This window comes from Schistocerca nitens, chromosome 1 (assembly GCF_023898315.1).
Source record: "Schistocerca nitens isolate TAMUIC-IGC-003100 chromosome 1, iqSchNite1.1, whole genome shotgun sequence".
Classification (NCBI taxonomy): domain Eukaryota; kingdom Metazoa; phylum Arthropoda; class Insecta; order Orthoptera; family Acrididae; genus Schistocerca; species Schistocerca nitens.
Genome location: NC_064614.1, coordinates 753,578,638 through 753,594,591, shown reverse-complemented (window position 1 = coordinate 753,594,591; position 15,954 = coordinate 753,578,638). Strand labels below are relative to the sequence as shown.

The 15,954-nt window shown below is 41.1% G+C and overlaps 2 protein-coding genes across 4 annotated transcripts in view; one reads left to right on the top strand and one right to left on the bottom strand.

Moving 5' to 3' along the window:
* The window catches only part of LOC126260869 (phospholipase ABHD3), a 548,197-nt gene that overhangs the window by 326,115 nt on the left and 206,128 nt on the right, over positions 1-15,954 (bottom strand). The window lies entirely within an intron of this gene.
* Positions 11,085-15,954, top strand: part of LOC126260837 (glutaminase liver isoform, mitochondrial) — a 123,198-nt gene continuing 118,328 nt past the window's right edge. For 2 of the 3 annotated variants that reach the window (XM_049958247.1, XM_049958239.1), the window contains exon 1: positions 11,085-11,453. In XM_049958247.1, coding sequence (XP_049814204.1) covers positions 11,226-11,453 — 228 coding nt within the window. In that variant the 5' untranslated portion in view covers positions 11,085-11,225. Of the gene's footprint in view, positions 11,454-12,806; positions 12,849-15,954 lie in introns of those variants that run through there. The other variant, XM_049958257.1, reaches the window with a different exon arrangement.

Here is a 15,954-nt window from a genome sequence, read left to right as displayed (position 1 = left end):
TATAGTGTTTGGGATCCCCAGCAGGTTGGCTTAAAGGAAGACATCGAAGCAATTCAGAAGCCGGCTGCTAGATTTGTTACTGGTAGGTTCAACCAACACGCAAGTGATACGGTGATGCTTCGGAACTTAAATGGATATCGCTGGAGGGGGTGGGGGGGGGGGAGGGGGGGGGACGGCGACGTTCTTTTCGAGGAACGCTATTGAGAAAATTTAAAGAACAGGCATCGGAAGCAGATGTAGATGGGGAGTTGGTATAGTTGGTAGGCTGGGTAAACAGCGGTGCGAATATTATTGCCTTGGAGAGGAAGACGATCGAATTTTCGTCGGGAGAGGATGTGCGATTCCATGTAGGTGCCGGTACAGAAGCGGCAGTCTACTAAGATTGGAAATTAGAAGAGAAACAAGTGTGCGGGTCGTGTGGGCTGTTCAGAGGTGTCCAGTGTGAGTGAGGAAAGGTGGGAATTTTAAGATATGGTAGAGAACACATGTGTAGAAAGGTGAAAGGATGCCGAAACAGACGCGGAGTGTATGGCATTCAAGGCTTTGAAGGGAATGACAGTGCGGTTGCATAATGTAGACACTTTTTGTGTAGATTTGAGTGATAACTGAGAACAAGAAAATACACTCCTGGAAATGGAAAAAAGAACACATTGACACCGGTGTGTCAGACCCACCATACTTGCTCCGGACACTGCGAGAGGGCTGTACAAGCAATGATCACACGCACGGCACAGCGGACACACCAGGACCCGCGGTGTTGGCCGTCGAATGGCGCTAGCTGCGCAGCATTTGTGCACCGCCGCCGTCAGTGTCAGCCAGTTTGCCGTGGCATACGGAGCTCCATCGCAGTCTTTAACACTGGTAGCATGCCGCGACAGCGTGGACGTGAACCGTATGTGCAGTTGACGGACTTTGAGCGAGGGCGTATAGTGGGCATGCGGGAGGCCGGGTGGACGTACCGCCGAATTGCTCAACACGTGGGGCGTGAGGTCTCCACAGTACATCGATGTTGTCGCCAGTGGTCGGCGGAAGGTGCACGTGCCCGTCGACCTGAGACCGGACCGCAGCGACGCACGGATGCACGCCAAGACCGTAGGATCCTACGCAGTGCCGTAGGGGACCGCACCGCCACTTCCCAGCAAATTAGAGACACTGTTGCTCCTGGGGTATCGGCGAGGACCATTCGCAACCGTCTCCATGAAGCTGGGCTACGGTCCCGCACACCGTTAGGCCGTCTTCCGCTCACGCCCCAACATCGTGCAGCCCGCCTCCAGTGGTGTCGCGACAGGCGTGAATGGAGGGACGAATGGAGACGTGTCGTCTTCAGCGATGAGAGTCGCTTCTGCCTTGGTGCCAATGATGGTCGTATGCGTGTTTGGCGCCGTGCAGGTGAGCGCCACAATCAGGACTGCATACGACCGAGGCACACAGGGCCAACACCCGGCATCATGGTGTGGGGAGCGATCTTCTACACTGGCCGTACACCACTGGTGATCGTCGAGGGGACACTGAATAGTGCACGGTACATCCAAACCGTCATCGAACCCATCGTTCTACCATTCCTAGACCGGCAAGGGAACTTGCTGTTCCAACAGGACAATGCACGTCCGCATGTATCCCGTGCCACCCAACGTGCTCTAGAAGGTGTAAGTCAACTACCCTGGCCAGCAAGATCTCCGGATCTGTCCCCCATTGAGCATGTTTGGGACTGGATGAAGCGTCGTCTCACGCGGTCTGCACGTCCAGCACGAACGCTGGTCCAACTGAGGCGCCAGGTGGAAATGGCATGGCAAGCCGTTCCACAGGACTACATCCAGCATCTCTACGATCGTCTCCATGGGAGAATAGCAGCCTGCATTGCTGCGAAAGGTGGATATACACTGTACTAGTGCCGACATTGTGCATGCTCTGTTGCCTGTGTCTATGTGCCTGTGGTTCTGTCAGTGTGATCATGTGATGTATCTGACCCCAGGAATGTGTCAATAAAGTTTCCCCTTCCTGGGACAATGAATTCACGGTGTTCTTATTTCAATTTCCAGGAGTGTATTTCAGTTATAAATCAGAGAATTATACTCAGCCTTTATGTAGACTATAATCATTGTGAAGAAAGAAAAGGGAAATAGTATGTTGAACATAGCTGTTCTCGTCGCCTGCGAATAAAATGTATCGATGTTTCTTTTTCCCGCGGCGTTTAATACGTTTTGTACGAGCTCGCCCATGATACAAATTCTTGGTACCCAGAGAACAAGTGCCTCAAAATCGGCTTTGCAACAGGCAACGTTAAATCTTCTTCGTCCTGCGAAATGACTGTCCTCGCTCTCTTATTCAGCTTCTTTTTTTTTCCTAGGCTTGTCGCATTTCATCTATACAAGGACTAGCTAGCCGCCCGGGTGGCAGAGCGTTTCTAGGCGCTACAGTCTGGAACCGCGCGATCGCTACGGTCGCAGGTTCGAATCCTGCCTCGAGCATGGATGTGTGTGATGTCCTTAGGTTAGTTAGGTTTAAGTAGTTCTAAGTTCTGGGGGACTGATGACCTCAAAAGTTAAGTCCCATAGTGCTCAGAGCCATTTAAAAAGGACGTAAGTCTTCTTTTTAAATGTAAAAGTAAACATCACTCCTTACAAATTGTTACACACCGATATTTGTAAAAAATGGTTCAAATGGTTCTGAGCACTATGGGACTTAACTGCTGAGGTCATCAGTCCCCTAGAACTTAGAACTACTTAAATCTAACTAACCTAAGGACATCACACACATCCATGCCCGAGGCAGGATTCGAACCTGCGACCGTAGCGGAAGCGCGGTTCCAGACTGTAGCGCCTAGAACCGCTCGGCCACCCCGGCCGGCACCGATATTTTTATTTTGTATTTTCGGTTATGACTCTCAGATATTTCAGCCATTATGTACCCATTTAGTCAAATGTACAATCTTTAGTTTCTTAATATTTAATTCTTTGACTATGAATTTTCTTTCAAAAACATTAATTTATGGTTATTTTAATTAATGTCTTAGTTGTAGGTAACGCGTGAAAAGAATATTTGCCGTCATTTCATTTCCCAAGAGTGTTCGGGGGTACTGGGGCATGCAGGGTTATTCATAAGTACAGCCAGGGATTCAGAAGACGAAAGCGCATCAGTGTCAGAGAACCTCTCCAACTTTGTAACGCACACTACACGTGCTCATTACGGGCTTCATTTGTAATGCAAGCGTCATTTGTGGGTGCATGTCGTTGACGCAATGTGTCCGGGAAGGTGCGAAGGCAGCCCGCTTTGTGAATCTGCTAATTGCGTTGCCTATCTGCTGGTGAGAACTAATTCGATGTGACACTGCGGAGACGAAGATTAACAACGAAACACCCTGTGGGTGCGAGCTGCAATTATAAGAATTCTTCTAACCCTTAGTAGGCTTCCCTTTACCAGCGGGACATTGACCATTGATACATAGCAATAACATGCGACACATTCCAACTGTTTGGCTGATAACCTATCGTGGGACACATGAGTCCCATTGGTAGTCTAAAGGTTAAAGCGAAGCCCTTTACTTTTAAATCTTATCAAGATATGACTGAATATTTGGACAGCTTTTTACGGATAGTATTTCTTATAAGTGCGCTGCCTGTGAAAATATGAAGCTAGAAAAACGTAAACGTGGACACCACTCGGGCTTTAGGCCTTAGCGCTGTTCCGAATGGCCGACTGCTGCCTTCAAGGCAGTACGCCGAGAGGACGATCGTGATACCTGCGATCAGCACGTCGCCAGTTCCTTCAGCCGTTATTGCCAGTAGGTGAATTCTGATGATGTCGATGCTCCTTTATTCAAGCAGCTTCCCATTTGGCTTCACAAGGCTGAATGGATCCGTTCCATACCTTGCTATCTCAGAAGACATCTGAGAAAGTCCTGGGAATCAAACCAAGTCCTTAGCCAAAAGAGAGGGGGGGAGTCCACACGGTCCGGACCCACCTCCCTATCATCTAAATGAAATTATACACAAGCTGGCTGCCGTGTCGTGAAATTGATAGATATTTTGATTTTCAGACATACGACAAGAAAGGGATACGCACTATAGTTAATAAGCAAGGCCAATGTTAGATTTAAGGTGGGGGGGGGGGGGAAGTAACGAAAATGTAAACATTTATTTAAAAAATCATTACAGCCATATTTATTAATGTACAAATCTAAAATTTTGCATGTGTAAAGCAAACGAGTTGTGTTTTAACGGAAAAATATAATAAAATATGCAGCATTAATATTTTGCCAGAAGTTTGAAATTTTAATTTCTTATTGTGTTTTTCATAAAAAGACATAACTCAAATTCTAATCATGCAATTAATCTGAAAATTTTATTGTAGTGTCCTGAGAAGGTTATAAGACCACTGAACTACAAAAAAATGGCTCTGAGCACTATGGGACTCAACTGCTGTGGTCATAAGTCCACTGAACTACATTTATTAATTCATGATACAAACTGAATCATTAACAGAGTTTTTAATTTTGCACATTCAAAATTAACTTTTTTTCTACATGCAATCATCTACAAATCAGATTGTAAGGGCAGGATATCGTATTTTTTTTAGTTCCAGGGAGACAGCAACACGTTGCGAACAGTTCCTGAAAATTTCATAGCATTAGCGCATATACTTTTTGAGAAAAGGCTTCTAATAACGTAAAAATGTAAAACAGAGAAAATAAGGTTCAAAGATTTTCTTCTCATATTTCTACATGTAATAAGCTTACCTCAATTTTAAAATCCTCCGTGCTGATACTTCTCATACTCCAAGTTTCTCTTCTCTCCTCTTCGAATCTGCCTGGCCTGCATTTGCAGGTAAGACACTGATCTGTTAGCTTTCTTCAATGGTGTAAAATACTTTTGTTGTAAACATACGAGGATCTATACCAGCTCTCTTCAGCACTTCAATTCTGCCATTATTTCCGTTATTGTATCATAAAACTGCAGCACAGACACCTATTTTGAGTACTTCAAGTCCACAGAATGTCCTTTTTGAGCATCCAATCCAAATTAAATTATTGAGGCTTTCATTTGCATTTTGTGTCTTTCTGTGAAGACATTTCCTCAGTAAATCAGGGTTTGCAAGACACCTGAATGTGGGTTTAATTGCGTTCATAACAGGTTCTGGTAATAATAATGGCTTGTGACGAGGGCCTTCCGTTTAGATTAGATTAGATTAGTTTTTCGTTCCATAGATCCATGCTGAGGAGATCCTCGTAGATGTGGAACATGTCAACTTTTTTTTTTTTAGCTGAAATAACAATACTAATAGAATGAATATATACAATACATTATTTGTTTCTATTAAAAAATTCGTCTATGGAGTAGAAGGAGTTGGCCGCTAGAAAGTCTTTCAGGCTCCTTTTAAATTGATCTTTATTTCTCACTAACTTTTTTATGTTTGCTGGCAAATTATTGAAGATGAGTGTTCCTGAGTAGTGGACCCCTTTTTGAACTAAAGTAAGTGCTTTTAAGTCTTTGTGCAGATCATTTTTGTTCCTGGTATTTTATGTATGAACTGAGCTGTTTGTTGGAAAAAGAGATATATTATTTAGGACAAATTTCATTAAGGAGTAAATATACTGAGAGGCAGTGGTTAGTATACCCAGTTCTTTGAAGAGGTTTCTACATGACGTCCGTGAATTTACTCCACAAATAATACGTATTACACGCTTTTGGACTCTGAAAACTTTTGTTTGACTTGAAGAGTTACCCCAAAATATTATACCGAATGACATTATGGAATGAAAGTAGGCAAAGTATGCAAGCTTTTTCATTTTTATGTCGCCTGTGTCTGCTAACACTCGAATTGCAAATACAGATTTGTTAAGGCGTTTCTGCAGTTCTGTGGTGTGCTCCTCCCAACTGAATTTATTATCAAGTTGTAATCCCAGGAATTTAAGACTGTCAACCTCTTCTATCTGCTCTTCTTCATACTTTATGCATATGCTGGGTGGAAACCTCTTACAGGTTCTGAATTGCATGTAGTGAGTCTTTTCAAAGTTTAATGTCAATGAGTTGGCTTTAAACCATTTATTAATATCCATGAAAATATCATTGGCACATCTTTCTAGAACTACACTCGACATACTATTTATTGCAATACTTGTGTCATCTGCAAACAAAACGAACTCTGCTTCTGGCAGTGTAACTGATGATAGATCATTAATGTACACAAGTAAAAGCAATGGCCCTAAGATGGATCCTTGTGGGACACCACATGTAATTTCTTCCCATTCTCATGATGACTGATGACTTAATTCACTAGTCCCTTGTACTGACACCCTTTGTTTCCTGTTAGCTAGGTATGACTTGAACCATTTTGCAGCACTGCCCGTGACACCATAGAATTCTAATTTATTTAAAAGGATGTTGTGGTTCACACAATCAAATGCCTTTGACAAATCACAGAAAATACCTGCTGTTTGTAATTTGTTGTTTAATGAATTAAGTACATTTTCACTGTAGGTGTAAATAGCCTTCTCAATATCAGAACCCTTCAGAAATCCAAACTGTGTTCTTGATAATATGTTGTTTGTGGTCAGATGGTTGAGAAGCTGCCTGTACATTACTTTTTCTAAAATTTTTGAGAATGCTGGCAAAAGTGAAATGCCTTAATTAACTTTGTTGATATTTCATCATAACCACTAGAATGCTTTGTTTTCAAATATTTTATTATGGAAGTTATTTCTTTTGGTGAAGTGAGTGACATATTCATGTAGCTGAAGCTATTTGTAAAGGCTAGTTTCAGATATTCAAGGGCATTATTTACTGATCCTGACAATCCTATTCTATCAGTAACGGATATAAAGTACTTGTTAAATAGATTTGCCACACTATGCCCATCGGTTACTAATGTGTCATCTACCCTTAATGCTATTTGCTCCTGTTCCTTTCTGGTTCTACCAGTCTGCTCTTTCGCTATATCCCATATTGTTTTTATTTTGTTCCCTGACATTGCTATCTTCTTCTCGTAGTGCATTTGCTTAGATGTCTGAATTACTTTTTTTAAATATTTTACAGTATTCCTTGTATTTAGCTAAATCATCAGTATTGGAGCTATTCTTGGTTGACAGATACATTTTCCTTTTTGTCTTACAGGAAATCTTTATTCCTTGTGTAATCCATGGTTTTATTATAGACTTCTGTTTAATTTGAGTAACTTATAGAGGAAAACAGTTTTCAAACATGGTACTGACATTGTTCATGAATGTATTATATTTTTCATTCATGTCATGGGCACTATAACATCTTTCCAGTTCATATCTTTGAGCAGTTTTCTAAAACACTCAATTTTTGGTTGACTGACTACTCTCCTGTACTCAGATTTAGCAGTCTTGATAATCTGCTCAGAATTTACATCTAAAACAAGGAGCTGCATGTTATGATCTGATAGTCCATTTATTACAGGTTTTATGATATGATTTTGTTCCTTTGATTTGTCTATAAAAATGTTATCAATGGCTGTCCTTGAGGATTTTGTGATCCTAGTTGGAAAGTTTACAGTGTGAGTTAGATCGAAAGACAACATTACTAACTGCAGTAAATGTTTACTGGAAGATTGCATTAGAAAATCTGTATTAAAGTCACCAGCAATCAAAATTTCTTTGTTTCTTCCTGTTAAGCAACCCAAAAGAGCTTCTAGATGATTTATGAATAGATTATAATATGCTGCAGGTGCTCGGTAAATAGTTACTATTATATAGGATCTGTTATGGAACTCTACTTCTGTTGCACATGCTTCTAGATGCTGGTCTAAACAGAATTTATTAATGTCAATGTTCTTGAATTTATGGCAGTTTTTAATAAATGTGGCAACTCCTCCTCCATCCATATCTACTCTGCAGAAGTAGGAAGCTAGCTTAAATCCTGAAATGTCTAACATATCTATGCCAGTGGTCACTTGATGTTCAGAGAGGCAGATTATGTCAATTTGGTTAGATGAATTCATTTCATCAATACAAATGAGTAGTTCATCAATTTTATTTCTGAGTCCCGGAATGTTCTGGTGTAATAAAGATAACTGATACTGCATACTAATGGGATTATAACTATTTTGGTGAAGATGAACTGGCAGTTTCTGATTACTTTCTGTTAAACATTGTTTAAATGGAATCTGTATGCTAAAATCTGACTCCTGTTCATCTGTTTCCTCAAACTGAGTGTGTCTGCCAACCTCTCTTAAAACTCGTTTTCTTTCTCCCTTCCCTATCCTAAAAAAGGCATCCCTTTGACACCTGTGACCACTGGTATTTTACCACTTGTGACAGTGCCCCCCCCTTACGTTTTCTGCAATCAACCCAGACAGTCTAGTAGACCGCTCGCCTGGTGCAAGTCTATCGATTTGACGCCACATCGGCGAGCTGCGCGTCGATGGGGATGAAATGATGATGATTAGGACAACACAACACCCAGTCCCTGAGCGGAGAAAATCTCCGACCCAGCTGGGAATCGAACACGGGCCGTTAGGATTGACAGTCTGTCGCGCTGACCAATCAGCTACCGGGGGCGGACGGTTCTGGTAAAGAGTGTTTATGTGAATACGTCTCATTTCTGTTGTTGAACTTACGCCAATCGTCTTTCGGACACAGATTGTGCAATGGTGTCTGGTCACTGGATAATTTGTGGAATAAAAATTGCCCACACAGCACGCCTCATTGCCTCTAAATTATGTGCGTTTTTCCTGATAGCTCTCCCATAAGATAAGTGAAGAGAATCAATTTATTTCAGAGTCAGCCTGCCTTTTCCTCCCAGTGGTTTTCCATCCTCAAGTACTTCACCTTTCTTCTCTTTCAGCAAGCGACGAAGCCTACCCCCATGCCTCTTTTGGATGTGGGCAACACATTCCAACTTTTCTATTGTAGTATTATACGGATTATTATCTGTTACAGCTTTGAACGAAGAGGAGTCCCCTTCACCAAGGTATTTAGTATATCTAACACCATACTGGTCCTCAGAGCTGGAGGACATCCTCACAACTGCAGCAGCCTCCATGCCCCCACTTGAGCCACTATATTTTCTAGAGCATGCTTCTGGATGCTTTTCTTGTGCAGTTTCCCACTGTTTTCATTGTTGGACATTTCCCTTGGTCCACACTGGTGACAGTATGTAGACATAATTTCTACATCTTAAACTGTAACTGAGTCAATACCATTAACAGATGCAACTCCATAAAGAGATGTGTGACCCCTTTTCATCCAGGTCCCATCTACAGACACACACAGGCCAGTAACAGTTGTAGGTGATTCACTGTCATGTATATCTGCCCCAGGATCAATTTCGTTTTGGTTTATTTCCACCAATTCCTCCACTGCTTTCTTCATAGAAACTTTGGCAGTATCACATACAGCATCAGACATTTCTTTAATTACTTTTTCAAACCTTGAACATAGTGGAGGCATTTTCAGAAAACCACGCAATAAATTACCTCCTTCCTTGCCCTGTCCAAGACATCTCAGAGCATATGCTAACCTAAAATTACTTTCATAGGTACCAGTGTCAGTTTTTATGGAGGAGAAAAACAAAAATTCATAGCCACACGAACTACAAATTCATCATTAAGTCCCACATCCGAGGAGTTAAAGATGCAAGGAGAATGAGGTGTGACCATGACGGAAGTACCACAGTCTAAAAATTGTATCTCAAGTCAAAAAACTAACAATTCTTAATCTATAGAACATTGCACACGGAGTAATAGCACAGGTTTTTTGAACATGAAAAACAAATAGAGTGCTTGAGACAAAAATGCAGTTTTGTCGTGTGTTTTGGGCACGTTTTTGTAGTTACTAATGAATAAGAGTAGTTCAGCCAAATTTCAGAAAGACGTCTTAATCGGTGTGTCCACAATCCATTTCGTCAGCCAGAGACACAGTGTATCTCACACACGACAAAACGACATGTCTGTTTCAAATGTCCGCCACTTCATTATTTTTTTCAGATTTCAAAAACCCTTCTATTACTCGATACGCAATATCCTACAGCTCAAAAAAAGTTTTTTGTTTTTTGATTCCACATAAGATTTGCAGAGTGCAAGACTTCCGTCATGGACACACCTCATTTTGGACAGGGGAATTTTAACTCCTTAGATAGCGGGCTTAATGATGACTGAATTTCTTTTAAAAAATGCGAAAATATTGTCCAAGAATCAATAAATAATGTACAAAAAATTTCCGTTGATTGCTTCGTAAAAATCCCTGATTTTATAGGATGACTGAGAAGAACGGATCCTTCAAGTTAATTTGAATACTACGATTCCAAAGAGATTCGAAAAACGTCTTCCTTATTCTTAAACTCAGGACGAAAATTTTATTGAGTTTTTTTTTTGTTTTTGTTTTTTGAAACAGAAGAGTTCAGCTGATGAAAACAAGGCAGCAATTTTTTTTCAGCATGTCTCTCGCAGCTGAAATGCTCTCAGCGTTTTTAGGTGACTGTGAAGTAATAACACTTGAGTACAGAGACAGAATATGTCATGACATTTTATAGAACTCATTGGATCCTTACAACACTGTTCCAGTTGTTATCTTGCTTTGTCCTCTCTTATTTTTTATTTATTCAGACCTTTTTTCAGTACTAAAAATTGGTCGTTTATGCACTTTCTCCTCTGTGTTACCTAACACCGTTTTAGTTGTGTCCATTGGTTCTCTGTAATAGTATTTCTCTTCAGTCAATGTTATTTGTGATATTTAAATGGCGTTAGAGCCCTCCTTGTCGGTGTTAACAGCATAATAGCCTTAATCGGCTATTAAAATTGCATATCCCTCTGGGTACTATCAAATACCGAAACCTCGTGTCAATACGTTGAACGGTTCACGAAATAAAAGGGGTACAAGTTGTAGGTGATTCACCGTGCATATGTAGATGTGGAGGCTAGATACGCAAAAAGTAAAGCTAAATGCGACAATTGGAGAAGACGACGGCGTACTCCCGTCACCCCAGCCGAATTCCAGGACTTCGCCTGGAATGACGCTGCCCTGTCTAGCACCCGTCTGTCTCCAGACCCGCCCCCGACAACCGCCAATCGATGTCCGCCAGCGGCGCGTGCGCCCTGGGCGCAGCGCCAGGCCGTCTGCTCGCAAAGATGGAGCCGCGCACTCCCTAAGGGCGGTCGTCGCTGCCGGCACCTGTTCCTGTTCCCCCACAGACAAGACAATAAGAGCTCAGGGTCACCCACGCCACGCACTAGATCGCTGTGCCTACGACGCATCCCACGTTCTTGCGATGTATGGCATGAGCGGCGCGTGCCATTCGGGAGTACTTCGGGCCACCGCGAGGAACGTCGTCTGCGGCTGTACCGACTACTTTTGGCTTTGCCCCCCGCAGCTCGCCGCACGCCGGCACATCGCCTCCCTCCCAGCAAGCGACCGCCCGGGATACGAACCGCGGCTTTTGTCGAGGAAGACCTGCGCGGCGAGAATAAACGGACTGTTGCAGTACCACACTACGCCGGTGAGTGTGCCAATTGGCCGCCGTTTGCATAGCGTTCTACTTCCCCCGCATGCCGATTTCATATGTGCGTGTAATTACTATATATATATATATATATAGTGTGTGTGTTTCTCTGTTTGTCTGTGCGTGTCAGTGCTCTCTGCTGCTTCGTAGTTGCCAGCAGCACTGACCGAGCCGAACTGCTGCCGTAACATCGTCCTCGCCTCGCGTGTTGATCTCGTCAACCTGCGCAAATCGTCCCACCCGGGAGCTGAGATTTATAAATAGCACCGAGGTTAATATAGTCGGCGCCAGCCGGTCATTTGCAGGAGGACAGGGCAGGAGTACGACTGCCCCGCCGCGTTTCGCAACGGTGGTTTCGAAACGGCTACACAGCATCCGTTTTCTGCTAAAAATTCTTCACTGCCAACTACAGCTCTACAGTACAGTCCCTTTAACATGTGTGTCTTCGCCTCTGTCTTCCTCTATCACGCGCTGATAAGGGCACCGTGAGACCTGCTATAAATTTTACGAGATAGCGTTATTCGTATTCCGCGAAATGTGCTGCGGTCCGATTTTCTCTGTAATGTAAGTTTAAATGCGATAAAAAGTCTTCAGATTTTATTCTTTTGTTAGAATATTTCTTTTAATTTCTTTAGTGTCTCATCAGCTACAAAGTCCTTTGAGACATACGAGTAATTATTTAATCACGATGGAATAAATAAAAATTTAAAACAATAAGTTTACGGTGCGTAAAGTGTTTAGGCGTACTAATTGCGCAAGTTCGTTGAAACATATATAATATAGGCCTGCACAGCCTAGTCCCCCATTCTTTATCTTTTCAGGACATTTCCTGAGACCACTCAGCATCTTTTGATCTTTCCGAACGCCGAATTTAAAGAAGGTAAATTTTATGCAGGCAGACCTTAAGGTCTCAGTGACATCGAAGTGGTCGTGGTGACCTCACTGTTGCAAAGAAAGTTACCTGGTAGTAAGAAAAGACTAATTTCGTCACTGAAGAAATGTAAGCAGTCTTTCCTAACAATTTTTGTTGCTTCACCCTTACATTTCTTTAGCTCTCAATTACCGTCTTTGTAATGAAGTATCATATTTTGTCACGGTATACGCAAATATGTTTAAAAAGCGTCTTATCCTGTCACTACGGTTATCATCGTACTACCATTACTACGACGCGAACACAGTCTGGTCTGTATAATAGAATTCACAAGCTCTGTGCAGCTTAAAAGAGAGATCAAATTGTTTTGTCCGGGCGCTATGTATACGATAGTCACGAATTGTATCGATTAAGGGTGCCACTATTGATTAGCCGCTCGAGGCGTCGATTAAACTTGTTGCAGCGTTAGGCTTGCGCTGTTTCATTCGTGAAAAATGGACAGACATGCTACGAACTTCCATGTAAATGTCAGCATAGCGTTCAGCAGTACTAATTGTGGCATTCCGCATGGCGTTGCAGCCGCATAGGGCAATGCTTGGAATATATTCCAGGTTGTGCCTTCATTTTATGAATTAATTTTTCCCTGAGTCACCCGCATGATAGATTCTTGTCGAGTGGCACTTAGCCTGTTATAAACAACAGCAAACACTTTTAAGAGTTTATGATTGTCGTTTCCATCCCAGCTTCACAATTTTTCATTTTCGTATGTAGTAACACGAACGGTAGCATTCACTAGGGCAACAATTGTAACGAATCACAGAACGAAGAAGTCTTCGTTTCTTCATAATTTTTGTCGTTCTGTGAATATTATACTATACATGTTATATATACTAATGTATGAGGAAGACGATGTATTACCATATACATCCATGCAAGAAGAGATCTACCGATGAATAAAGCTACTACTACTACTGCGCGATCAGACTGTTGAGTTGTGTAATAATGCCTGGTAATTCGTGCTTTTCTTATAGAGTTGCTTTGAATATTGAGCTTTGCCTATATAGTTCGCAAAAATCCGTTATCATTTTTTGCATATTCTCATGTTCGTTTACATACGGAATGTTTATTGGTTCGTGCCCCCAGCCCCCCCCCCCTCCCCCTCCCTCCTCAAAGATGATTTTAAATTTGTTTTGTAATATGACACAGTATTATCTGTACAACTTCTGTACTGTTGAATTTTAAATCGTTCATATCACTTAGCTCGCCCTCAGAAGTAAATAAGAAACGCATATTAGTATTTGCAGTAACCAAATGCAAGCAGGAACAGTAACAGAAGTTTTTCTTGTTGTCTACTTATGAAGTGGGAATGTGTCATGTCGCTATAGTACATGAAAATGCAATGCATTGTTTTCCATTCTGTCACATAGCATAATTTACTTTAGCAGTGAGTCTTCTTCAGCTCTACCTCCCATCTTTTATTAAGATAGAGACTTGCATGTATCCTTGTGGTTATTTCTCTTGAATTCTTACAGTTATGAAGAAGCCTTATCTACCCTGCAATTTCATAAAAGTTTGTATTATCAATATCCAGACTTTTACTAATGCAGTATCCAGAGTTTGAATAATGTGGTCAAGGTATTGGCCTTCTTCATACATAAAATTATTAAGTAATTCGAATGAATTCCGTGTTTCTTTATAAACTCAATGCTTTATAGACTCACAAAGAGCAATTTTTAATTGCAACAGAATTAACATACTAAACATTTTCCTGTCCCAGTGCACAATAAGTCAAGCAGCTCACATAGTTACAACAGCACTATTTCTTAATGGTAAACTGGATAGCAAAATTAAATGATCCAAGCATAAGGTGGATAAATCTGAACAAAGCTGTTGTTATTCTCATGTAAAACACCAACTGTACACATTGAATAATTTATAAGTGTTATTTACACAGTTTTTGCTCCAGAATAAGCTCCTTGAAAACCAGTTTGCAAGACAACTCTGTACAAGTACAAAACTTTGACAATGAGGATGGCAGAAGTGAGACATTAATCTTCTCTATACCATATTGATAGAAGGTACAGGGGTATTAGCTGGTCAGCATTGATGAAAGACAACTTTTTCCCATCTGCTGCACTTGATGGTGTTACTTTTATATGTTACTGATTGTAAAGCTAGATAACTTCATCTTCAGGCGGTTGGATGCTTGAATCAGTCAAGATCAGAAACTCATGCTGTCTCCTACAAACACAAGGTATTCTAATTCAGTCTTCATGTACCTGTACAAGCCTAATTTGAGGATATACTGCAACTGTATAGTTATACATAATATGAGGTAAGACAGAGCTCTCAAAACCAGATTTTAAACAGAAGTACATTTCCAGGGGCAGATATGGACTCTGACCATAATTTATTAGTTATGAACTTCATATGAAAAGCAAAGTAACTACAGAAAGTTGGACCCAGATATACTGAAAGAACCAAAGATCGTTGAGAGCATTAAAGGGGCATTAAATAATGGTTGACATAAATGCTGGAAAGGAATACAATGAAAGGTGAATTGGTAACTTTGAGAGATAAAATAGTAAAGACAGGGAAGGATCAAGTAGCAAGAAAGACAAGGCCCATTAGAAATAGTTGGATGACATACAAGATATTCAATTTAACTGATGAAGCAGGAAAGTATGAACATGCAGCAATTGAAGTGTGGTAGATGGTATACAGATATTTGTAAACTAATATTGACAATAAGTGCTAAATGGATAGGCAGGAATGGCTAGCAGCATGTATGACCAGGAGAAAGATAGATATTGCCTATGAGAAAATTAAAGAGCCCATTGAAGGAAAGAGAAACAAATGTATTGGCAGCAATAGCTCAGATAGAAAGGCAGTAATAAGCAAAGAAGAAAAAGCTGAGAGGTGGAAGGAGTCTATTGCACTACACAAGAGAAAAGAAACTTCAGGACAGTATTACAGAAAAAGAACAGTTAGTAGATGAGATGATAGATATGATACTGCAAGAAGAGTTTAACAGAGACCTAACTCAAAACAAAGCCCTTGAAGCAGAACACATTCCATCAGAATTACTGACATCATTGGAAGAGCAAGAAAAATGTAAGTTTTTGAAAACAGCCGCAAGTCGCCCTTTGCATTTTTTGTTTACCGGTTTTGCTCTTGAAATGAACAACAGCATCATCAAAATATACAGTTTAAAGTTGGCTGACAGAATTAAAGGTTGCATTTAAAGTTGGCTGACAGCTCTGAAGATTAAACTGGCTGTACTATCGTACTTAAACGTAACGTTTAAAGTATAGTAATGAAAGAAGTATTCATCCTGTTGTGCAAAGAATATAAGTTCCAATTCCAAAGATAGTAGGTCTGACAAGTGTGGATATTATAGAACCAGTGATTTACTCAGCTGTAGTTGCAAAATATTGATATAAATTATTACCAGAGCAGTGGAAAAACTGATAGAAGCTAGCATCGAGGAGATCAACTTGAGTTCCAGAGAAGTGTAAGAACCTATGAGACAGTACTGACATTACAGCTTACATTAGAAGATAGATTAATGAAAGTCAAACCTATGTTTATGACACTTGTAGATTGAGAAAAAGCTCTTGACAATGT